The sequence below is a fragment of the Pseudophryne corroboree genome, chromosome 10 (genome assembly GCF_028390025.1).
Source record: "Pseudophryne corroboree isolate aPseCor3 chromosome 10, aPseCor3.hap2, whole genome shotgun sequence".
NCBI lineage: Eukaryota > Metazoa > Chordata > Amphibia > Anura > Myobatrachidae > Pseudophryne > Pseudophryne corroboree.
Genome location: NC_086453.1, coordinates 381,017,443 through 381,044,130, shown reverse-complemented (window position 1 = coordinate 381,044,130; position 26,688 = coordinate 381,017,443). Strand labels below are relative to the sequence as shown.

The 26,688-nt window shown below is 48.8% G+C and overlaps 1 protein-coding gene across 1 annotated transcript in view; it reads left to right on the top strand.

The window, feature by feature from the left end:
* The window catches only part of NMNAT1 (nicotinamide nucleotide adenylyltransferase 1), a 51,975-nt gene that overhangs the window by 11,298 nt on the left and 13,989 nt on the right, over positions 1-26,688 (top strand). Inside the window, exons 2-5 of the mRNA XM_063941863.1 lie at positions 20,684-20,857; positions 21,146-21,329; positions 21,417-21,550; positions 25,111-25,508. Coding sequence (XP_063797933.1) covers positions 20,684-20,857; positions 21,146-21,329; positions 21,417-21,550; positions 25,111-25,508 — 890 coding nt within the window. The remainder of the gene's footprint in view (positions 1-20,683; positions 20,858-21,145; positions 21,330-21,416; positions 21,551-25,110; positions 25,509-26,688) is intronic.

Below are 26,688 nucleotides of genomic sequence, written 5' to 3'. Positions count from 1 at the left end.
CAGGACTGGGTCCTGGTGACCACGGATGCCAGCCTTCGAGGCTGGGGTGCAGTCACACAGGGAGGAAATTTCCAAGGACTGTGGTCAAATCAGGAGATTTCGCTTCAGATATTCTGGAGCTGAGGGCCATTTACAATGCCCTAAGCCAAGCAAGACCCCTGCTTCAGAACCGGCCGGTACTGATCCAATCAGACAACATCACGGCGGTCGCCCATGTAAACAGACAGGGCGGCACAAGAAGCAGGAGGGCAATGGCAGAAGTCACAAGGATTCTCCGATGGGCAGAGAATCATGTGTTAGCACTGACAGCAGTGTTCATTCCGGGAGTGGACAACTGGGAAGCAGACTTTCTCAGCAGGCACGACCTCCACCCAGGAGAATGGGGACTTCATCCAGAAGTCTTCCAGATGCTGGTAAACCGTTGGGAAAAACCACAGGTGGACATGATGGCGTCCCGCCTCAACAAAAAGCTAAAAAGATATTGCGCCAGGTCAAGGGACCCTCAGGCGATCGCTGTGGACGCTCTAGTGACACCGTGGGTGTACCAGTCGGTTTATGTGTTTCCTCCTCTACCTCTCATACCCAAAGTACTGAGAATAATAAGAAAGCGAGGAGTGAGAACTATTCTCGTGGCTCCGGATTGGCCAAGAAGGGCTTGGTACCCGGAGCTTCAAGAGATGCTTGCAGAGGACCCTTGGCCTCTGCCGCTCAGACAAGACCTGCTGCAGCAGGGACCCTGTCTGTTCCAAGACTTACCGTGGCTGCGTTTGACGGCATGGCGGTTGAACGCCGGATCCTAAAGGAAAAAGGCATTCCGGAGGAAGTCATCCCTACCCTGATCAAGGCCAGGAAGGATGTCACCGCAAAACATTATCACCGTATTTGGCGAAAATATGTTGCTTGGTGTGAGGCCAAGAAGGCCCCAACGGAGGAATTTCAACTGGGTCGATTCCTGCATTTCCTGCAAGCAGGTGTGACGTTGGGCCTCAAATTGGGGTCCATTAAGGTCCAAATCTCGGCCCTGTCGATTTTCTTCCAGAAAGAACTGGCTTCACTGCCTGAAGTTCAGACTTTTGTCAAGGGAGTTCTGCATATTCAGCCTCCTTTTGTGCCCCCTGTGGCACCTTGGGATCTCAATGTGGTTTTGGGAGTTTCTGAAATCACATTGGTTTGAGCCACTTAAGACTGTGGATTTAAAATATCTCACGTGGAAAGTGGTTATGTTGTTGGCTCTGGCTTCGGCCAGACGTGTGTCAGAATTGGCGGCTTTGTCCTGTAAAAGCCCCTATCTGATTTTCCATATGGATAGGGCAGAGTTGAGGACTCGTCCTCAGTTTCTCCCGAAGGTGGTATCAGCTTTTCACTTGAACCAACCTATTGTGGTGCCTGCGGCTGCTAGGGACTTGGAGGATTCCAAGTTTCTGGACGTAGTCAGGGCCCTGAAAATTTATATTTCCAGGACGGCTGGAGTCAGGAAAACTGACTCGCTGTTTATTTTATATGCACCCAACAAGCTGGGTGCTCCTGCTTCTAAGCAGACTATGGCTCGCTGGATTTGTAGCACAATTCAGCTTGCGCATTCTGCGGCTGGACTGCCGCATCCTAAATCTGTAAAAGCCCATTCCACGAGGAAGGTGGGCTCATCTTGGGCGGCTGCCCGAGGGGTCTCGGCTTTACAACTTTGCCGAGCTGCTACTTGGTCAGGGGCAAACACGTTTGCAAAATTTTATAAATTTGATACCCTGGCTGAGGAGGACCTGGAGTTCTCTCATTCGGTGCCGCAGAGTCATCCGCACTCTCCCGCCCGTTTGGGAGCTTTGGTATAATCCCCATGGTCCTTACGGAGTACCCAGCATCCACTAGGACGTCAGAGAAAATAAGATTTTACTCACCGGTAAATCTATTTCTCGTAGTCCGTAGTGGATGCTGGGCGCCCATCCCAAGTGCGGATTGTCTGCAATACTTGTAAATAGTTATTGTTACAAAAATCGGGCTGTTATTGCGAGCCATCTGTTCAGAGGCTCCATTGTTATCATACTGTTAACCGGGGTTCCTATCACGAGTTATACGGTGTGATTGGTGTGGCTGGTATGAGTCTTACCCGGGATTCAAAATCCTTCCTTATTGTGTCAGCTCTTCCGGGCACAGTGTCCTAACTGAGGCTTGGAGGAGGGTCATAGGGGGAGGAGCCAGTGCACACCAGGTAGACCTAAATCTTTCTTTAGAGTGCCCAGTCTCCTGCGGAGCCCGTCTATTCCCCATGGTCCTTACGGAGTACCCAGCATCCACTACGGACTACGAGAAATAGATTTACCGGTGAGTAAAATCTTATTTTTTCATCGTTCTGCTGATCGTAGTGTGATTGACAGGAAGTGGGTGTTTCTGGGTGGAAACTGGCCGTTTTCTGGGAGTGTGCGGAAAAACGCAGGCGTGTCAGGGAAAGACGCGGGAATTTCTGGAGAAACGGGGGAGCAGCTGGGCGAACGCTGGGTGTGTTTGTGACGTCAAACCAGGAACGAAAAGGACTGAACTGATCGCAGTGTAGGAGTAAGTCTCGAGCTACTCTGAAACTGCTAAGAAATTTCTATTCGCAATTCTGCTAATCTTTCGTTCGCAATTCTGCTATGCTAAGATACACTCCCAGAGGGCGGCGGCCTAGCGTGTGCAATGCTGCTAAAAGCAGCTAGCGAGCGAACAACTCAGAATCACCCCCATTGTTAGGTGTCCTGCTTCTAAGCAGAGAATATCTCGCTGGATCAGGTTCACTATCCAGCATGCTTATTCTACGGCAGGACTGCAGTGTCCAAGATCTGTTAAGGCCCACTCTACTCATAAAGTGGGTTCTTCCTGGGCAGCTGCCCGGGGTGTCTCTGCTTTACAACTTTGCCGAGCAGCTACTTGGTCTGGGTCGAACACGTTTGCTAAGTTCTACAAGTTCGATACTTTGGCCTCTGAGGACCTGAAGTTTGGTCAATCAGTTCTGCAGGAGCCTCCGTGCTCTCCCTCCCGTTCTGGGAGCTTTGCTACATCCCCATGGTACTAATGTGGACTCCAGCATCCTCTAGGATTTTAATTACCTACCGTTAAATCCTTTTCCCGTAGTCCGTAGAGGATGCTGGGCGCCAGCCCAGCGCTTAGTTTTCCTGCATTTGTTACTTGGTTAAGTATTGTTGCTCAGCCGTTCCTGATTTGTTTCAAGCTGGTAGCTTGGTTTTCTGTTATGTGTGAGCTGGTATGAATCTCACCATTATCTGTGCATTTCCTTCTCTTGAAGTATTTCTGTCTCCTTGGACACAGTTTCTATACTGAGTCTGGTAGGAGGGGCAATGGAAAAACACCTACACTCAAGTAGCCCCCCTGGCGCCAATACAAATAAGAATTTACTTACCGATAATTCTATTTCTCGTAGTCCGTAGTGGATGCTGGGGACTCCGTCAGGACCATGGGGTTTAGCGGCTCCGCAGGAGACAGGGCACAATAATAAAAGCTTTAGGATCAGGTGGTGTGCACTGGCTCCTCCCCCTATGACCCTCCTCCAAGCCTCAGTTAGGATACTGTGCCCGGACGAGCGTGCATAATAAGGAAGGATATTGAATCCCGGGTAAGACTCATACCAGCCACACCAATCACACCGTACAACCTGTGATCTGAACCCAGTTAACAGTATGATAACAACGAAGGAGCCTCTGAAAAGATGGCTCACAACAAGAATAACCCGATTTTTGTAACAATAACTATGTACAAGTATTGCAGACAATCCGCACTTGGGATGGGTGCCCAGCATCCACTACGGACTATGAGAAATAGAATTATCGGTAAGTAAATTCTTATTTTCTCTAACGTCCTAAGTGGATGCTGGGGACTCCGTCAGGACCATGGGGATTATACCAAAGCTCCCAAACGGGCGGGAGAGTGCGGATGACTCTGCAGCACCGAATGAGAGAACTCCAGGTCCTCCTCAGTCAGGGTGTGCCCCTGACCAAGTAGCAGCTCGGCAAAGTTGTAAAGCCGAGACCCCTCGGGCAGCCGCCCAAGATGAGCCCACTTCCTTGTGGAACGGGCTTTTACTGATTTTGGCTGTGGCAAGCCTGCCACAGAATGTGCAAGCTGAATTGTACTACAAATCCAGCGAGCAATCGTCTGCTTAGAAGCAGGAACACCCATCTTGTTGGGTGCATACAGGCTAAACAGCGAGTCAGATTTTCTGACTCCAGTCGTCCTGGAAACATATATTTTCAGGGCCCTGACAACGTCAAGTAACTTGGAGTCCTCCAAGTCCCTAGTAGCCGCAGGTACCACAATAGGTTGGTTCATGTGAAAAACAGAAAACACCTTAAGGAGAAATTGAGGACGAGTCCTCAATTCTGCCCTGTCAGAATGAAAAATTAAGTAAGGGCTTTTATATGATAAAGCCGCCCATTCTGACACACGCCTGGCTGAAGCCAGGGCTAATAGAATCTTCACCTTCCATGTGAAATATTTTAATTCCACAGTGGTGAGTGGATCAAACCAATGTGACTTTAGGAAACTCAAAACAACATTGAGATCCCAAGGTGCCACTGGGGGCACAAAAGGAGGCTGTATATGCAGTACCCCTTTTACAAACGTCTGAACTTCAGGCACTGAAGTCAGTTCTTTCTGGAAGAAATTTGACAGGGTCGAAATTTGAACCTTAATGGACCCTAATTTTAGGCCCATAGACAGTCCTGTTTTCAGGAAATGTAGGAAACGACCCAGTTGGAATTCCTCTGTAGGGACCTTCTTGGCCTCACACCACGCAACATATTTTCGCCAAATGCGGTGAAAATGTTTTGCGGTTACATCCTTCCTGGCTTCGACCAGGGTAGGGATGACTTCATCTGGAATGCCCTTTCAGGATCCGGCGTTCAACTGCCATGCCGTCAAACGCAGCCGCGGTAAGTCTTGGAACAGACAAGGCCCCTGCTGGAGCAGGTCCTTTCTTAAAGGTAGAGGCCACGGTTCTTCCGTGAGCATCTCTTGAAGTTCCGGGTCCCAAGTCCTTCTTGACCCATCCGGAACCACGAGTATCGTTCTTACTCATCTCCTTCTTATGATTCTCAGTACTTTTGGTATGAGATGCATAGGAGGGAACACATACCCTGACTGGTACACCCACAGTGTTACCAGAGCGTCCACCGCTATTGCCTGAGGGTCCCTTGACCTGGCGCAATATTTGTCTAGTTTTTTGTTCAGGCGGGACGCCATCATGTCCACCTTTGGTTTTTCCCAACGGTTTACAATCATGTGGAAGACTTCCCGCTGAAGTCCCCTCTCTCCCGGGTGGAGGTTATGCCTGCTGAGGAAGTTTGCTTCCCAGTTTTCCACTCCCGGAATTAACACTGCTGAGAGTGTTATCACATGATTTTTCGCCCAGCGAAGAATCCTTGCAGTTTCTGCCATTTCCCTCCTGCTTCATGTGCCGCCCTGTCTGTTTACGTGGGCGACTGCCGTGATGTTGTCCCACTGGATCAATACCGGCTGACCTTGAAGCAGAGGTCTTGCTAAGCTTAGAGCCTTGTAAATTGCCCTTAGCTCCAGTATATTTATGTGGAGAGAAGTCTCCAGACTTGATCACACTCCCTGGAAATTTTTTCCTTGTGTGACTGCTCCCCAGCCACTCAGGCTGGCATCCGTGGTTACCAGGACCCAGTCCTGAATGTCGAATCTGCGGCCCTTTCATAGATGAGCACTCTGCAGCCACCGCAGAAGAAAACACCCTTGTCTTTGGAGACAGGGTTATCCGCTGATGCATCTGAAGATGCGATCCGGACCATTTTCCCAGCAGATTCCACTGAAAGGTTCTTGCGTGAAATCTACCGAATGGGATCGCTTTGTAAGAAACCACCATTTTTCACAGGACCTTTGTGCAATGATGCACTGATACTTTTCCTGGTTTTAGGAGGTTCCTGACTAGCTCGGATAACTCCCTGGTCTTCTTCTCTGGGAGAAAACATCCTTTTCTGGACTGTGTCCAGAATCATTCCTAGGAACATTAGACGTGTCGTCGGAAAAAGCTGCGATTTTGGAATATTTAGAATCCACTCGTGCTGTCGTAGAACTACTTGAGATAGTGCTAGTCCGACCGCCAACTGTTCTCTGGACCTTGCCCTTATCAGGAAAGCGTCCATATTTCTTTTAGGAAGAATCATCATTTCGGCCATTACCATGGTAAAGACCCGGGGTGCCGTGGACAATCCAAACGGCAGCGTCTGAACTGATAGTGACAGTTCTGTACCACGAACCTGAGATACCCTTGGTGAGAAGGGCAAAATTTGGACATGTAGGTAAGCGTCCCTGATATCCAGTGACACCATATCGTCCTGGTTCGCTATCAAAGCTCTGAGTGACTCCATCTTGATTTGAACCCTTGTATGTAATTGTTCAAATCTTTTAGATGTCACCGAGCCGTTTGGCTTCAGTACCACAATATAGTGTGGAATAATACCCCTTCCCTTGTTGTAGGAGGGGTACTTTGATTATCACCTGCTGGGAATACAGCCTGTGAATTTTTTTCCAATACTGCCTCCCTGTCGGAGGGAGACGTTGGTAAAGCAGACTTCAGGAACTTGTGAGGGGAAGACGTCTCGAATTTCCAATGTACACCTGGGATACTACGTGTAGGATCCAGGAGTCCACTTGCGAGTGAGCCCACTGCGTGCTGAAACTCTTGAGATGACCCCCCACCGCACCTGAGTCCGCTTGTATGGCCCCAGCGTCATGCTGCGGACTTGGCAGAAGCTGTGGAGGACTTCTGTTCCTGGGAATGGGCTGCCTTGTGTCGACCAACTGAGGTAAATGGGCGTTTTTACAAGCCCCTGACGGTGTCTGAGACGCCTGGACAGGTACTAATTTGTTTGCCGGCCATCTCATGTCGTCAACCGACCTTGCATCGTGTTGACATTATCACGTAATTCCTAAATAAGCCATCCATTCCGGTGTCGACTCCCTAGAGAGTGACATCACCAATACAGGCAATTTGCTCCGCCTCCTCACCAACATCGTCCTCCTACATGTCGACACACACGTACCGACACACAGCACACACACAGGGAATGCTCTGATAGAGGACAGGACCCCACTAGCCCTTTGGGGAGACAGAGGGAGAGTCTGCCAGCACACACCAAAAACGCTATAATTATACAGGGACAACCCCTTATACAAGTGTTTTCCCTTATAGCATTTTCACATATGTAATCATATCGCCAAATAAGTGCCCCCCCTCTCTGTTTTAACCCTGTTTCTGTAGTGCAGTGCAGGGGAGAGCCTGGGAGCCTTCCTCACAGCAGAGCTGAGCAGGAAAATGGCGCCGTGTGCTGAGGAGAATAGGCCCCGCCCCCTAAAACGGCGGGCTCTTCTCCCGGAGTTTGTGAGATCTGGCAGGGGTTAAATACATCCATATAGCCTCAAGGGCTATATGTGATGTATTTTAGCCATAAAAAAGGTATAATACATTGCTGCCCAGGGCGCCCCCCCCAGCGCCCTGCACCCTCAGTGACCGCTGTATGAAGTGTGCTGACAACAATGGCGCACAGCTGCAGTGCTGTGCGCTACCTTATGAAGACTGAAAGTCTTCTGCCGCCTGTTTCTGGACCTCTTCAACTTCGGCATCTGCAAGGGGGGTCGGCGGCACGGCTCCGGGACGAACCCCAGGGTGAGACCTGTGTTCCGACTCCCTCTGGAGCTAATGGTGTCCAGTAGCCTAAGAAGCAAATCCATCCTGCACGCAGGTGAGTTTACTTCTCTCCCCTAAGTCCCTCGTATCAGTGAGCCTGTTGCCAGCAGGACTCACTGAAAATAAAAAACCTAACTTAAACTTTTATTCTAAGCAGCTCAGGAGAGCCACCTAGATTGCACCCTTCTCGGCCGGGCACAAAAATCTAACTGAGGCTTGGAGGAGGGTCATAGGGGGAGGAGCCAGTGCACACCACCTGATCCTAAAGCTTTTATTATTGTGCCCTGTCTCCTGCGGAGCCGCTAAACCCCATGGTCCTGACGGAGTCCCCAGCATCCACTTAGGACGTTAGAGAAATTAGTTTTATTCAATTACTAACATGTATATGTCCCAAATCTGCACGCAGCTCACCATACACAGAGGGACTTCCCAACCCCCTTCCAATGGACAAGAAAACTAAAACAAAAGAAATACAGACAGCGCTTGCAGATTCCTTATTACAATAAATTTATTAATTAACTTTTATCTCAATGATAATTCTCCACTAGTACTATTATAGTACCAAGGATATAAATTATTAAAAAATCTTTCCCTTGCCTTAACAACAAATTTGCATATAAAAAAACTAAAACCACATTGACATCAATTAATAATATATAAAAAAATGCTCTGCTCCACAGATTGGTTTAGCTAGCCCTCTTAGTGCAGAAAAAGATACAATAGTTTCAATGAGTCCCAGTGTTTCACTTAATTGCTACAAAGCTGCAACAACTGAGTCCATTGTCTGGTTACTTATTTTCACTTGGTTTACTGCTGTTTCCTTTCTTTGATGATTTTAATCTTGAGGTAGATGTTATAACATTAAATAATGTATGATATATAGAATAGGGCTTGCTTTCAATCACACATAATACGTATAGTATTTAGCAGCTTTTTTTCTCACTTTAAATGACGCTGATCAGGTTAGCAGCAATTTAATCATGTAAACTCTTGAAGCAGTGAGATTAATGGATATAGTCACAGTTTTTATAAAACATGGCCATGTTAAGTTTTAGTTACCACTCCGCCTCAGGTTTCCGTTCTTGTAGTCCTCCCGGCTCTGGTGCTAATTAACCGTTCAAATTGAGCCTTATCCGGAGATACGTCCAAATTCCTCCTGATGCTCGGCGTGAGTGGTAGAGTAGGTTGTCACTGGCAGTTACAAATACAGAGACGCGTTTCACTGCCTCCTGGCATCGGCAGCTTCCTCAGTCTGATATTTTGCATCTGCCGCCCTGCTCCTTTTTATCCCCGCGATTTCTCCAGTGCACCGGCGCGTCTTACATGCGTTCCACACCTCGTTCTCTTATTGTTCACATCAGTGTTTCTGAGCTTGATATTACCCAGCTGTGTGTAACTTAATCCGATCTCAGCCCGTCAATGACAGCTATTCATACTCCTTCAGTATCACACAGCTAATTTCTCAGTTATTTTGATACGTAATAATTATATAGAGCCCCAGCGGGTTCAGCGGGCTCAAAACTCATTGGTAACATATGTACATTATAATATACAACAGCCCTTTATCTAGGAGCAGAGCAACATTTAACTAAAATTACATTTAGAAAAACACAATACTTTACTATGAGACATATACACGCCATGTTCTATATGGCTCATATTACATCTTATTTTTGTAACGTAAATTCCAAATTCACACATCATATTACCTGTCTAGATATATAGATAAATATGCAGATCAAATCAAAACCTACATAGATCCACATATTTAGACTATCTAAAAAGGGGCAATGGTTAATTTCAATCTATTGACTACATGAACCTGTTAAATCCAAAATCTTATATAGAGAAATATATATTTTTATATTTATTATTATTTTAATTTTTTCTATCTAACCTATCCCTTATTTTATTTTTAACCCATTCAATGGCCACATCCAGAATTTTAATATGAAAATAAATATCAACCAATAAAATTAATTAATTGGACAACATATCTTCCATCACTATACTAGTCCCTTACCCTACCAACTTTAGAAGAGTTCCCCCAGACCACCATACTCCAGTTACCCACGGTTTAACTGATGTGGTTCAATTCAACCGTGTCGTTCAGACCATCAGGACACATGGTCCCCAATCTGAAAATCCAGTAAGCCTCCCTTCGACAAAGAGTATTGAACCTATCCCCCCCACGTGCAGTACTCTTCACTTGTTCAATACCTATTATTTTAACATTGCTAGATATACATACACTACATTGTGCAATGTGGTTGGAGAGGGGATGTGTTCTGACATTCTTGTTTATATTCCTCCAATGCTCCATAAATCTCGTATGGAGCATACGTGTCGTACGTCCCACGTATTGTTTCCCACAACCACACTGCACAACATATATAACAAATTTTGATCTGCAGTTAATAAAGCTTTTTATCTGAAATTTTTCTCCATTTTTATTTGAACTAAATTCAGTTACTTTCCTATTTGTGTGTGAACAAGTAGTACATTTATCAGTGCCACATTTATGAAAGCCTATCGGTCTTATAGGTATCCAATTCCTTCCTGTCTGTCCCCCCTCGTTCTTCTTTGGGTTAAAATGACTCCTTGTTAACCTTTGTTTTAGATTGTCTGATTTCCTGAACACCACCTTTCCATTAAGATCCACGGTCTTACTTAGTACTGCATCTAGCTTCAAAAGTTCTGAGTTCTTTTTAATTATCTTTTTTATGTCAGATGAATAGTTATTATATTTTGATATAAACAGAGATGATCTATCTTCCTTATTTCCCTTTTTTGATGTATGCTGTAAATCCATAGCAAGCAAATCCTCTCTCCCCAACATTTCCACTTCCCTTAGAGCCTTCTGTAGAATTTCTTTTGGGTAACCCTGCTCCAAAAAGGACCCACACAAAAGATCAGCTTGCCTCTCGAATGACTCCTGATTGGAGCAATTACGTTTAATCCTAATTAGCTGCCCCTTTGGGATATTAATTTTCCATACTTTAGCATGAGAGCTTCTATAAATTAAATATCTACTCTGATCTACCGGTTTAATGTAAGTCTCCGTTAGAATTTGCCCCCCTCTACCGATAGTGCAATATCCAAAAAACTCAACCTTGTTTTACTTTGATTGCATGTGAACTTCAAACCATATTCATTCTGATTTATCTTCTGAAAAAAAGTGTCTATCGAAAGTGCATCACCATCCCAAATAATAAATAAATCATCTATAAATCTGCCATAGAGGACGAGACTCGCACCGAACCCGCCCCCCCACACATGTTCCTCCTCAAACCTCCCCATGTACAGGTTGGCGAAGCTCGGCGCGAATCTCGTCCCCATCGCAGTTCCCCGTGTCTGTAAATATATTTTATTGTGAAACAGAAAATAATTGTGCTTTAAAATAAAATCTATTGAATTTAAGATGAAACCACGCAGGAGGTCAGGCATCTCCTCATCTGTATCAAGGTAATATTTTACCGCCTCCAATCCCAAATCATGGGGGATATTGGAGTATAAAGCTTCCACATCACATGTTATAAGAGAATAGCCCTCTTTCCATTTGACCGTATTAATCAGATTTAGGAAGTGTTTGGTGTCCTTAATATAGGACCTAAGGCTCCCCACGTGGCTTTGTAAATAATAATCAACGAAAAAAGATAAATTATTTGTGAGTGACCCAACACCAGAAATTATGGGACGACCCGGGGGTGAGGTAAGTGACTTGTGTATTTTAGGTAAAAAGTAAAATGTGGGTGTGATGGGATGTGTACTATAAAGAAATTTAAACGTCTCGTTTGAAATTGCACCACTACTAAGGGCATCATCCAACAGATCTTTAAGCTGCCTTTGATAGAGGGCGGAGGGATTGTGGCCCAACTCGACATAGAAGGTCCTATTGCCCAGTTGTTTAATGGCTTCGGATATATAATCCTCTACGTCCAAGATCACAATCCCGCCGCCCTTATCAGCTGGCTTGATTATTATACTTTCATCTGAGTATAAAGTTTTCAGAGCTTTTCTTTCTCCCCTTTGCAGATTATCTTTGAAACTTCCCTTTTCTGCTTTTTCACAGAGTTTTTTGAAGTTCTCCAATGTACTGCTATAGAAGCTCTCAATATAGGGGCCCTTATATTGAAGTGGGTAAAACTCAGATCTTTCTTTAAATTTGTCCACCCTCCTTGTATCATAGATCTTTACAGCTGAATATTCCTGATCTTCTGGGGCATCTTGGAGTTCTTCCAAAATGTCCAAGATCTCTTGATCCTCGGCATCCAACATAATTGGAGTACCACATATATTAGATCTTTTCAATGCTTTTAAGGCAAAGTACCTTTTACGGCTTAATGTTCGCACATATTTATTTATTTCGACAAAGAGGGTGAACAAATTTGGCTTACTTGCGGGGGCAAAATTAAGACCCTTTTCTAAGAGTTTCAACTCATCCTCCGTTAATTTTCTGGTGGATAGGTTGAAAACCCCTTTTTTCCTTTCCTGAGTTTCATCTAGCGGATACACGGATTTTTTGTGGGATTTTCTCCTATCTCCTCTTGAGCCCCTTGGTCTTTGTCTCGGGTTCTTTTTAGTGCTCCCTTGGTGTTTTCCCATGTAGCCCCTTGGCCCTTCTCTAAAAAAGACCTATTGTACGGGGAATCTTGATCATCATCAGTTTCTGATCTCCTATATCTGTTCCTATTTTTGTTCCTCCACCTTGGTGTACCTCCATCTTCTTCCATTGCCTGGGGTAGATGTTCGTATCTATTTCTAGTTTCAAATCTGGCCTCTTGTTTATATGTCCTTTGTTTTTGAAACTGGGGTCTTTCCCTGAAATCCCTTTTATTTAGTCTGTCGGGTGTGGCTTGTTGCCCACGGAAGCTTACAAATTTCCTTTGTGGGGTATTATAGTTCTTACTTATCCTATTATACTGATATACCTCCCCTTTCTCATAATCAGTTCTATCTCGGTTCATTTTTTGTTCCTTCCTAGGAGGAGGGGCATAGAGGGAGGAGCCATCCCACACTATTAAACTCTTAAAGTGCCCATGGCTCCCAAGGGACCCGTCTATACCCCGTGGTACACATGTGGACCCCAGCATCCTCTATGGACTACAAGAAAAGTATTTACCGGTAGGTAATTAAAATCCTATTTTCTGCGCAATTGCAGGAAATCGCTCCTGTACGTGAACATCGGCACCGTGTGCGGCTGTGTCAGGCCCATCGAGAGGTAATGGACGTGGGGCGGACATATAATAAGCTTCCAGTCGAAGAATCTGGTGCTCAGCGGAGTAAAATCTCAGCCGTCGGTAGTGATGTGCGGAGGGCCCGTGTACAGTTATTCCGTACGCCACTTCATGGTCATCCTGCGGTTTGGCAGCGCTGTTTGTGTAGTATAATACCCGATGGTTTCTGCACTTATTTACATGTTAGACTCTAGAGAGAGATGGCAGAGGGCCCGTGCTGGTGTCTGGGCAAGATACAGTCCTGATTTTTGGGGTCCAGAGAGTCACTGTAGCATCTGCAGCTACTCAACCTTTAATCCGCTCATTTGCACCTTCCAACGATGCTACAGTGACTGCATCCGGCCCAGACTCACCAACACAGGCCATCTGCCATCTCTCCAGCCACAGATCCACAGCACAAGAACTGCAAGTCTGGACCTCATAATCCATGGACTGCTAAATACCCATAATGGGAAACGGCCCACATGGACTGTCACCTTATATTGCTGGGACTTGAGCGGTTCCTGTATGTTGGTGCACACCAGGCGTGAATCACTGTTCTGCACTGGAATACTGTTGTGCATATTTGAGTGTGTGCTAATTTGCTCCTGACAGCCACCAGGGGGAGAGCATGTGACGGAGGGGAACCTTCCCCCCCCCCCCCCCCCCCCCCTGCAGTGAGGACAGTACTCTCCTCAGGTATCGCTGCTCTCTGCTGCTAGTCAGGGGCAATAGTAGAAGCTGTGCAACAGTAACTATGGCTATGGGGGGTGTATTCTGGGCACTGTGTAGCTATGAGGTGTATTTTGGGCTCTCTATGGGTACGGGAAGGGTGTATGCTGGACACTGGGTGTGGGGGCAGAAGGGGGTAAATGCTGGGCTCTGTATAGGTATGGGGGGTATGCTGGCCACTGTGTAGCTATAGGGTTTATGCTGGGCTCTGTATGGGTATGGAGAGGTTTATGCTGGACACTGTGGCTATGGGGAGTGTATTCTGGGCACTGTGTAGCTATGGGGGTGTATGCTGGGTTCTGTGTGGCTATGGGGGTTGCATGCTGGACACTGTAGCTATGGGGGATGTATGCTGGGCACTGTGTAGCTGTGGGGGGTGTATGCTGGGCACTGTGTAGCTGTGGGGGGTGTATGCTGGGCACTGTCGCTGTGGCGGGTGTATGCTGGGCACTGTGTAGCTGTGGGGGGGGGTGTATGCTGGGCACTGTGTAGCTATGGGTGTGTATGCTGGACACTGTATGGGTATGGGGGTGTATGCTGGACACTGTGTAGCTATGGGAGTGTAGGCTGGACACTGTATGGGTATGGGGGTGTATGCTGGACACTGTGTAGCTGTGGGGGGTGTATGCTGGGCACTGTCGCTGTGGGGGGTGTATGCTGGGCACTGTGTAGCTGTGGGGGGTGTATGCTGGGCACTGTGTAGCTATGGGGGTGTATGCTGGACACTGTATATGGGTATGGGGGTGTAGGCTGGACACTGTGTAGGCTGGACACTGTATGGGTATGGGGGTGTATGCTGGACACTGTGTAGCTATGGGGGTGTATGCTGGGCTCTGTATGGTATGGGGGGTGTATGCTGGACACTGGGTATGGGGGCAGAAGGGGTAAATGCTGGGCTCTGAATAGGTATGGTAGTGTGTATGCTGGACACTGTGTGGCTATTGGGGGTGTTTTCTGGTCACTAGCTATGGGGGTGTATGCTGGGCTCTGTATGGGTATGGATGGGGTGTATGCTGAACACTGTGTAGCTATGGGGGTGTATACTGGGCTCTGTATGGGTATGGAGGGGGTGCATGCTAGACACTGTAGCAAGAGGGGATGTATGCTGGGCACTGTATGGGTATGTGGGGGTGTATACTAGACACTGTGGGTATGGGGGGTGTATGCTGGACACTGTGTGGGTATGGGAGGTGTATTCTTGGCACTGTGTAGCTATGGGGGTGTATACTGGGCTCTGTATGGGTATGTGGGGGGTGTATGCTAGACACTGTGGCTGTGGGGGGTGTATGCTGGGCACTGTATGGGTATGTGGGGGGTGTATGCTAGACACTGTGAGGCTGTGGGGGGTGTATGCTGGGCACTGTATGGGTATGTGGGGGTTGTATGCTAGACACTGTGTAGATATGGGGAATGTCTGTATGGGTATGGGGGTGTATGCAGGGCACTGTATGGGTATGGAGGGGGTGTATACTAGACACTGTGGGTATGGGGGGTGTATGCTGGACACTGTGTGGGTATGGGAGGTGTATTCTTGGCACTGTGTAGCTATGGGGGTGTATACTGGGCTCTGTATGGGTATGTGGGGGGTGTATGCTAGACACTGTGGCTGTGGGGGGTGTATGCTGGGCACTGTATGGGTATGTGGGGGGTGTATGCTAGACACTGTGAGGCTGTGGGGGGTGTATGCTGGGCACTGTATGGGTATGTGGGGGTTGTATGCTAGACACTGTGTAGATATGGGGAATGTCTGTATGGGTATGGGGGTGTATGCAGGGCACTGTATGGGTATGGAGGGGGTGTATTCTGGGCACTGTGTGGCTATGGGGCGGGGGTGTTCTGGACACTTTGTGGCTATGGAGGGTGTATGCTGGGCACTGTATGGGTATGTGGGGGGTGTATGCTAGACACTGTGAGGCTGTGGGGGGTGTATGCTGGGCACTGTATGGGTATGTGGGGGTTGTATGCTAGACACTGTGTAGATATGGGGAATGTCTGTATGGGTATGGGGGTGTATGCAGGGCACTGTATGGGTATGGAGGGGGTGTATTCTGGGCACTGTGTGGCTATGGGGCGGGGGTGTTCTGGACACTTTGTGGCTATGGAGGGTGTATGCTGGGCACTGTATGGGTATGTGGGGGGTGTATGCTAGACACTGTGAGGCTGTGGGGGGTGTATGCTGGGCACTGTATGGGTATGTGGGGGGTGTATGCTAGACACTGTGTGGCTGTGGGGGGTGTATGCTGGGCACTGTATGGGTATGTGGGGGGTGTATGCTAGACACTGTGAGGCTGTGGGGGGTGTATGCTGGGCACTGTATGGGTATGTGGGGGTTGTATGCTAGACACTGTGTAGATATGGGGAATGTCTGTATGGGTATGGGGGTGTATGCAGGGCACTGTATGGGTATGGAGGGGGTGTATTCTGGGCACTGTGTGGCTATGGGGCGGGGGTGTTCTGGACACTTTGTGGCTATGGAGGGTGTATGCTGGGCACTGTATGGGTATGTGGGGGGTGTATGCTAGACACTGTGAGGCTGTGGGGGGTGTATGCTGGGCACTGTATGGGTATGTGGGGGTTGTATGCTAGACACTGTGTAGATATGGGGAATGTCTGTATGGGTATGGGGGTGTATGCAGAGCACTGTATGGGTATGGAGGGGGTGTATGCTGGGCACTGTGTGGCTATGGGGCGGGGGTGTTCTGGACACTTTGGCTATGGAGGGTGTATGCTGGGCACTGTATGGGTATGGAGGGGGTGTATGCTAGACACTGTGTAGATATGGGGAATGTCTGTATGGGTATGGGGGTGTATGCAGAGCACTGTATGGGTATGGAGGGGGTGTATGCTGGGCACTGTGTGGCTATGGGGCGGGGGTGTTCTGGACACTTTGTGGATATGGAGGGTGTATGCTGGGCTCCGTATGGGTATGAAGGGGGTGTATGCTGGACACTGTGTGGGGGGTGTATCTAAAACCAGAGCAATTAAAGTTAGACAGCGCTGCCTTCCCTGGTTCAGGATTCACCGTGAATAAATATTAACCCTTTAGTAGTGCGCTATTCAGCATAACATGGTTTCCAAACAATGAACAAACGTCCGGCACGGAAATATTTTCTTATAAAAGGGGACTCGAATAATTCAGTCCTTCAGTATGAAAAGCTCTTAGTCCTTCATATAACAGAAGCACCACAGATTGCCGTCTTGAATAATACAGTCATTATAAAATATATTGTTTAAAAACTTCAGAAGAGGCTTAATGACCGATATGAACACTGCACAGAACACGTCTCAGAGTGTAATAATAGGTCACGTCCTTGTTTGTATAATAGAACCCAGCGCTGTTTATATCGGAGTGCCATCATTCTGCAGGTTATTATAACCCCTAATATAATCCAGATTTAATACTAAAATTCACCACAGTTTATTTCATATAAGACAATTCCATAGAAATCTCTCCACAAAGGGCGCTTGCATTCCACACAGCCGTCAGTGGTTAATTACCCGGAAAGGTTTTAAAAGTGATCTCGCCGCACCTTCTTAGGTAGCGCGATCTTATATGCGGTGTCTATCAGCCTATGAGTGGCTGTTTCCCCGGGACCTCAGTTCGGTTGTAACCTTGCTGGCCTTCCCATCGGCGTCACGGCAGGCACTGGTGAGAGGGAGGCAGGAAGCAGAGGAACCGGAGGACCCTCTAAGAGTGGCACCTGCAGGAAGATTCTCTTCCTGCAGCCGCACAGTGCGCTTTCTAACAGGTCGCATCTGATGCCACCATGCCAGGCAAGTGGTTACAGTGAAATAAGAGTTTCAGCTGCTCTTGTCCAGCACGGCATATAGAGTATGTACTGTAAGGCTCATTAGTGCCCCCTGTAAATGGATGTAAATGTGACCACAGACGACCAGTGACGTGGGGGTGACTGAGGGGATTCAGGGTATGGCGGTTATTCAGAGATGGATGCAGCTCTTGCATCCGCAGCAAGATCTGCAAGGCATGTGTGTGACGCTGCCTCGTGATGCGTTCGCAATTTAATTGCAAACACATTGATTTGAGGACAACCCTTGCAGCAGACGGTCCAGCGACAATTTTTTTTTCTATGAGCGGCAGCGTGTGACTTCAAACCCTGAAAATAGTCCGGACCCACGATGGCCGCCACGGTCAATCACCTTGCGGTCGCATCCGCTGTACGTTGAAAGGTCGCGCACAGGCACTGTGGCCAGTGCACATGCACAGACCCCCTGATGCGGCCGCTGCATGCGAACGCACGGCTGCGTCCAGATCCGAATAGACCCTTATATGCAGTGTTCATTCTAGCACCCTGCACCTTTTCAAAATCCATGCAGTTCCTCTTTCCTGCCTGGGGTGTCGCTCTCTGCTGTGCCGCTTCTCAGCACACTCTGATCTGTTGCTCAGTGCTGTGATACAGACCTGTGTGTACTGAGAAGCACCAGAGCAGAGAGCGACACCCCAGGCAGGAAAGAGGAACTGCACAGGATTTGAAAGGTGCAGGGTGCTAGAATGAACACTATAGATGTATTACGGGGACATCTTGCTTTATGGCAGATGATAGTGAGCTGGCAGGGTAGAGTCTGTATCCTCTTCACTGAAAGGACCCGGATGTGACATCACGTGAGGGCGGAAGTTCTGTTATATCCTTAGAGCATTTTTATTTTTTCTCCAATCGATGTTAGTTGTAGTTTATTTTCTTGTATTTCTTATATTTTCTGGTATTTAGCCTCCACCGCTCGCCGCGTTCCCTGCCCAATGTCTGGCTCCGCATCGCTCATCACAGGTGACTATTCCCAATAGATGGTGGTGTTGACTCAGTGCATTATGGGAAAGGTTCCACATAAAGCAGCACAGATACTGCGTTATTAGTCCTATTACGGCACATTGCTGGTACTGCTTCCTACCTCTGCCCCGTTTCCCGGCCGGGAGTGTTGTGTACAGGGGTCAGTGTGTGTTTGTGTCAGATTTGTACAGTGCCTTGTGTAACCGCCCCAAGCAGACTGTATTACAACACAAATATTGTGTCATGCCAAGCTGTAACTATTGTGTCATGCCAGCTACAAAGGTTACTGTACAATCGTACGTATTAACAGTGTCTATCTGATGCCTTACTGGGGCATTTATATTTGTAATAAAAGACCAGGGGCAAACGCTGGATTTCTAGAGGGGGGGTTTCCAAATGCAATCCAGTCTCCCACTCTGCGGATCATTGGAGCAGGCGTGGGAGTCTGTGGGAGCAGTAGAAGAACCTAGTACAGAACCTGGACATTAATGTATATATTGGTCTTTTTATACACTGGTTACTGCATGGAATATGGTATTAATATTTAACACTATAGATGGTCTATAGCATAGGTCTTCAACCTGCGGTCCTCCAGCTGCTGTGGAACTACACATCCCAGCATGCCCTGCCTCAGTTTTAGCATGCCTTAATAGCAAAACTGTGGCAGGGCATGCTGGGATGTGTAGTTCCACAGCAACTGGAGGGCCACAGGTTGAAGACCCATGGTCTATAGGGTGTGGTTCATCAAATCGACAGTGTCTAGGTCGACAATGTTTAGGTCGACCACTATAGGTCGACAGTCACTAGGTCGACATGGATGGAAGGTCGCCAGGGTTTCTAGTTCGACATGTGCTAGGTCGACAGATCTAAAGGTCGACATGAGGATTTTTATTTTTTTTTGGGTGTCGTTTTCTTCGTAGAGTGACCGGGATCCCAAATTAGTGCACCGCGTCCCCTCGCATGGCTCGCTTCGCTTGCCATGCTTCGGGCATGGTGCCTTCGCTCCGCTCGCACACTTTACCGTTCCAATCGTAGTCCACGTGGATCGTTAAGTATGAAAAAATTTAAAACAAGAAAAAAAAAGGTGAAAAACTCATGTCGACCTTTAGACCTGTCAACTTAGCACATGTCGACCTAGAAACCCTGTCTACCTTCCATCCATGTCGACCTAGTGATTGTCGACCTATAGTGGTCGACCTAAACATTGTCGACCTAGACACTGTCGATCTTCAGACCGGATCCCGGTCTATAGTAGAGGCTGTATCAAACACATTTAACTAATATAAATAAGTGGTCAGAAAAGGTTAATAATACCATAATAAATAAACAAATAAATACACAAAGATAATAGAGCCAGTACTGCAGTTTCTAAGCATTCCCCCACCTCGTGGTAAGGCTCCTGTCTCTTCTTCCTGGCTGATACTTTCTGGTCCAGTGCACTGATTGAGGGCGCAGATCCACATATACAGCAAAGTGGGCATGTGCAGCAGCTCAGCTTTGTCCCTTACACTGCAGTATGTGGCGGATGCTCTAGTAGTCATATTATATACTATAGCTATTGTAGTCATAATCTGAGCCGCTGACCAAGAGGAGGGGGTTTCTGGACAACCGGAAACCCCCCACCCCTGCGTTTGCGTATGAAAACATTTCTGTATATTTGTATTATGAAATGAACATTAAGTGTGATAGTGCAGCAGCCTATACACAAGTATTATTACATCCATCACACCTCTGCTGTATAGACAGATATAAGGGGAATACAAGGAAACCAGCATAGAGATAATGTATGTAAATCTCGGGTGCATAGTCGCTGCCTCCAATGAGGAAGTTTTGCAGCAATCTCTGATGAGATAATCTGTTTCCTGATTTCATTCTTATGCAATGTTCTGTCTCTCATAAGACTTGTACTCTTCGTTGTCACCCATCACTCCCACTGGGTGCCACTGAGCTGTGTATTCCTCCTCTCAGATCTGCCTCTTCCATATGTTGGTCTGAGGCTGATCTCCTGGTGGTATATTGTTACCAGAACAATAATCCACCCCCAAGCTTAGAGGAAGCAGGTGGGATAATTACTGACCCAGCAAAATAGTGTAAGTCCCTTGTGCTTGCTTAAAGACATCCACAGAACGTGGCCGGTTGGTGGCACCTGGCGACTGGAGCTGAGAACCGCTGGAATAGACATTTGTTATATCTGATCTTTTTATGTAGATCATCCAGATGGCAATAGAATAAACGCAAGATCTTTGTCTCTTTTCCAGCTTGTGTAAGGAACCCTGACACCGTCCACTTGAATTCCTGGCTGCCGGGAGAAGCCATGGAGAAGTCGGATGACCTGACGGAGGTGGTTCTGCTGGCCACGGGATCGTTTAACCCCATCACTGTGATGCACCTGCGTCTGTTTGAGCTGGCCCGTGACTATCTGCATGGAACTGGTACGTGCTTCCCGGGATCTCTGTATAGCGCCTAGCTGTAGTCCAGTAACGGGTCGCTTTATGCAGTAAAGCATTGTCCATCCAATCTGCCCTCACCTGCGCATGTGCAGACATTACCGTCATTCTGCTCTAATACTACAAGCGTACCCCTTTCATATATAAGCTTTTACAAATAAAGGACAGCCTAGCCCGTAGGCGTCTGGGCTCCTACACTGCTCATATGATCAGGGATGGAGGTAGAAGTGGGCATTATATATACACCTTCTGAAAATGTACTTTCTGCAACAGGAAGATACAAGGTGGTGAAAGGCATCATATCACCGGTGAGTGACAGCTACAAGAAGACAGGTCTTGTGGAGGGGTCTCACCGTCTGGCTATGGCACAGCTGGCTACTGAGACTTGTGACTGGATAGAGGTGGATACCTGGGAGTGTATGCAGAAGAACTGGACGGAGACCGTGCTGGCATTAAGGTAATGGGGAGACTCGGTAGGGATGTGTGTCCTTCTAGTACGATCAAAGGCAGATGAGAAACCTTTCTGGGTTTGTGTCCCCTCCAGACATCACCAGCAGCAGCTGGTACGTGCCAATAATTGCTCGGGCCAGAGGCAGACGGGGTACAAGAAGGGGCACAAGAGAAAGAGAGGGAACAGCTGCCAAGATGTCACCGACTATAGCTGTCCGGAGAGTAAAGGTATTACATCAGGGGAACGGTGTTCCAGGTTCACTCTTGTAGGCCCTTCAGGTGGTGTTCCAGGTGCTCTCTTGTAGGCCCTTCAGGTGGTGTTCCAGGTTCTCTCTTGTAGGCCCTTCAGGTGGTGTTCCAGGTGCTCTCTTGTAGGTCTTTCAGGTGGTGGTCCAGGTTGTATTTTGTAGGCCCTTCAGGTGGTGTTCCAGGTGCTCTCTTGTAGGCCCTTCAGGTGGTGTTCCAGGTTGTATTTTGTAGGCCCTTCAGGTGGTGTTCCAGGTTGAATCTTGTAGGCCCTTCAGGTGGTGTTCCAGGTGCTCTCTTGTAGGCCCTTCAGGTGGTGTTCCAGGTTCTATCTTGTAGGCCCTTCAGGTGGTGTTCCAGGTTCTATTTTGTAGGCCCTTCAAGTGGTGTTCCAGGTTCTCTCGTGTAGGCCCTTCAGGTGGTGATTAATGGTCCATGTATGTAGTTACCATGATGGTCCGTGTATGTTACAGGGTTTCTCACTTCTTAGCCATGTTCTGTAGCCCAGCTTATTCTATGATCCTGGTGTCATACAGTCCTCCTTGATTCCATGGTATGTTACACTACCCCCTGCTGTATAGTATAAGGTGACCATATAAAGAAACAAAGCTTCAGTCCTCCCACCTGTAGTATCTGTAGTAATCTAGTAGAGGTGCAAACAGCCTTATCTGGCCTGGGCGCTGCATTTGGAGATAGATGATAAAACCTAACTTGCTTAAACATGTAAAATAAGCAGAACGTATTCTTGCTAGGTTCCCATAGGGGAAGAAGTCTGTGCAGAACCTCAAAGAGGCGTTGTGTCACCTGCAAGTGGGTGGGGTCACATTGCATAGGATGCAGGCCATGGCCCGCCTCTTCCTTTTAGCATATTTATGGGCCTATTTGTCAAATCCCGTTTTCAGGGGATACCTGCTAATGTTATGGATCCCCCGATTGTACGGTGGCGGGATCGCAGCATATATCTGATACCTGTTGCAGTCCCTCCATTTCTGATAGCTGCAGATTTACCCAGCTTGGCCCTGATAGAGTAACACCATCTCCAGATGGCATAACTCTATAGAAGCTTATGGGTTACTATTTTGCAGACATGGCCGCTGCACATGCCTGGTCAGCTGACTGCGCTGAGCGGCCCTAGCTCCCGATATAGAAGAAGGATGATGGCTGTTACAAACATTGCCCTTCTATACACATCTGCATGTGACTTTTAGTACATTTGGGGGCACGTGAATAGCGGCGATAAGAACCTCCAATTATCATGTCCTCATAGCAACACCTGCACACATCCCCACAGCAACACATTCCCCCCACCCCTTCCCTCCTCACAGCAACACCCCCCTTCACCCGTCCCCACAGCAACACATTCCCCCCCACCCCTTCCCTCCTCACAGCAACACCCCCCTTCACCCGTCCCCACAGCCACACATTCCCCCCACCCCTTCCCTCCTCACAGCAACACCCCCCTTCACCCGTCCCCACAGCAACACATTCCCCCCCACCCCTTCCCTCCTCACAGCAACACCCCCCTTCACCCGTCCCCACAGCAACACATTCCCCCCCCACCCATTCCCTCTTCATAGCAAATCTTCCCACCGCCACACCCCTGCCCACAGCAACACATTCCCCCGCCCCTTCCCGCTTTACAGCAACACCTCCCACCGCCACACCCCTGCCCACAGCAACACATTCCCCCGCCCTTCCCTCCTCACAGCAACACATCCCACCGCCACACCTCTGCCCACAGCAACACATTCATCCCGCCCCTTCCCTCCTCACAGCATCACCTACCACCGCCACACCCCTGCCCACAGCAACACATTCATCCCGCCCCTTCCCTCCTCACAGCATCACCTACCACCGCCACACCCCTGCCCACAGCAACACATTCCCCCAGCCCTTCCCTCCTCACAGCAACACCTACCACCGCCACACCTCTGCCCACAGCAACACATTTATCCCGCCCCTTCCCGCCTCACAGCAACACCTCCCACCGCTACACCCCTGTCCACAGCAACACATTCCCCCCATCCCTTCTCTCCTCATAGCAACACCTCCGACCACCACACCCCTGCCCACAGCAATACATTTTCCCCACCACTTCACTCACTCCTCACAGCAACCCCTCCTAGTGCCACACCCCTGCCCACAGCAACACATTCACCCCACCCCTTCCCTCCTCACAGCAACACCTCCCACTGCCAAACCCCTGCCCACAGCAACACATTCATCCCGCCCTTCCCTCCTCACAGCAACACCTCTCACCACCACACCCCTGCCCACAGCAACACATTCATCCCGCCCTTCCCTCCTCACAGCAACACCCCCTGCACCCGTCCCTACAGCAACACATTCCCCGCCACGCCTTCCCTCCTCACACCCACATCTCCCACCGCTGCATTCGTCCCCACAGAAACCGATTCCCCCCCCCGCCCCTTCCCTACTCACAGCAACACCCCCCTGCACTCGTTCCCACAGCAACACATTCCCCCCGCCCCTTTCCTCTTCACAGCAACACCTCCCTGCACCTGTCCCCACAGCAACACATTCTCCCCACCCCTTCCCCCCTCACAGCAACACCTCTCACCACCACACCCCTGCCCACAGCAACACATTCATCCCGCCCTTCCCTCCTCACAGCAACACCCCCTGCACCCGTCCCTACAGCAACACATTCCCCGCCACGCCTTCCCTCCTCACACCCACATCTCCCACCGCTGCATTCGTCCCCACAGAAACCCATTCCCCCGCCCCTTCCCTACTCACAGCAACACCCCCCTGCACTCGTTCCCACAGCAACACATTCTCCCCACCCCTTCCCCCCTCACAGCAACACCTCTCACCGCCACACCCCTGCCCACAGCAACACATTCATCCCGCCCTTCCCTCCTCACAGCAACACCCCCTGCACCCGTCCCTACAGCAACACATTACCCGCCACGCCTTCCCTCCTCACACCCACATCTCCCACCGCTGCATTCGTCCCTACAGAAACCCATTCCCCCCGCCCCTTCCCTACTCACAGCAACACCCCCCTGCACTCGTTCCCACAGCAACACATTCCCCCCACCCCTTTCCTCTTCACAGCAACACCTCCCCCCCGACTACACTCATTTCTACCCCTTCCTCCATACATAAGAACCTGTCTTATATAAAGTGTCTGGCAGGGAATCTGTGTGATGCTCCTTCATTCTGATTCGCTGCCAGTGATGACACAGCCACACGTTTTGCCCATAGTCAGACAGGGGACGTTCAGGCAAATGCAGATTATATGTAGGCAGGTCGCGTGTGAGAACCCGGTGGGCGCAGTTTCGGGTCAGATGGAGGCGACACAGAGAGCTCAGTTTGGAGACTATTCCCTATGTTTGCGTATATTGGCTTCTAGTTTTGCATAGCGTCCTATGTCTGATCACATTACACAAGGAGTGACGACATCGGAACTTGTTCTATGCAGGAGTTTATGCTGACAGTAACCAGCATTGTGCGACGTAAGGGTCACCTAAGACCGCCCGTATCCATCACTCCATTTCCTCTCTTCTTTTCTCCAGCCGCCCCTCGGGTGAAGCTTCTCTGTGGGGCAGACCTGTTGGAATCCCTGGGTACACCCAACCTCTGGAAGCCAGAAGATGTGGCAGAGATCGTGTCATCCTTTGGCCTGGTCTGCATCACACGGTTGGGAAGCGATGCCCGTAAGTTCATCTATGATTCGGACGTCCTGTGGAAATACAAGGACAACATTCATCTGGTGGAGGAGTGGATTACCAATGACATCTCCTCTACCAAGGTCCGGAGAGCCTTGAGGAGGGGGCTCAGCGTCCGATACCTTGTTCCAGATCCGGTGCTGGACTACATTCAAAAACACGACCTGTACAATGAGCAGAGTGAGCTAAAGAACTCGGGGCTCATCCTAGAACCTCTAAAGCGAAACAAGAACCCTCAGGATATATGAAAATGTAACAATCCGCACACGTTCAGAGTGGGGGGGATTCAATCCGGCACATAGGCCGGCTGTGCAAGTTCTTCCTTGGACTCCATACAGATGTGAGGCTCCCCCTCCCATATGTCTGGTTCCAGTACACTTACTCAAGTCTCTTATGTCGCAGCTAAAGGTGATGGTTAGAAAGGATGAGAGTAAAGTATCAAAGACGAAGTGACCATCTCCAACCAAGAATACTTCTGCACCTTGCGATTCTCCTGTGTCGTTGCACTGTAACCGTATAAGTGGGGGGGGTTTAGTGGCATGGGCAGCGGGGGGTGAATGTTTTTAGTTTCTTACTTTGACAATGATATTGTGTTGATACTGTTTTTCCTTTGTATACCTAGACTCCTAGCCACATAGTAAGGTACCCCCATTTGTGGCAGAGGACATGACTAGTGCAGCTCTGGATGAAGCCCCTGCTAGCAATAATTCTCATGGTCAGTGACGCCGGCTTATAGAGCTTTAGTAAAACTGGCTGCCGCTCTCACACGAGGATAGATCCGTACCGGTCAGCTGAGTGACCCCTCCGCACTTACACATGCAGGCTTATTACTGTGCGCAATGGCTCTGCTGTATACCATAATGCTGGAAGCTGCTGCTGTAGAGGTATATAGGAATGTGACAGACGTCTATTCACAGAGAGAATAAAGTGTGAGTGACATACACAGAACGTGGTCATCTCTGTCTTATACACACAGGGGAAGCAGGAATGCTGCGAGGTGAGACAATCTTCATAAGGGTCATCCCAGCACTACAATGGATGTAGGCTCCTGCTCTCCTGGAACGCTCAGGGGATTTCTGAATGAGGGGGGTAGGCTGCTTCCCGTGGGTGTAGGCTCCTGCTCTCCTGGAACGCTCAAGGGATTTCTGAATGAGGGGGGTAGGTGCCTCCCATGGGTGTAGGCTCCTGCACTCCTGGAACGCGCAGGGGATTTCTGAATGAGGGGGTAGGCTGCTTTCCGTGGGTGTAGGCTCCTGCTCTCCTGGAGTGCTCAGGGGATTTCTGAATGAGGGGGTAGGCTGCTTCCGTGGGTGTAGGCTCCTGCTCTCCTGGAACGCTCAGGGGATTTCTGAATGAGGGGGGTAGGCTGCCTACCGTGGGTGTAGGCTCCTGCTCTCCTGGAATGCTATGGGGATTTCTGAATGA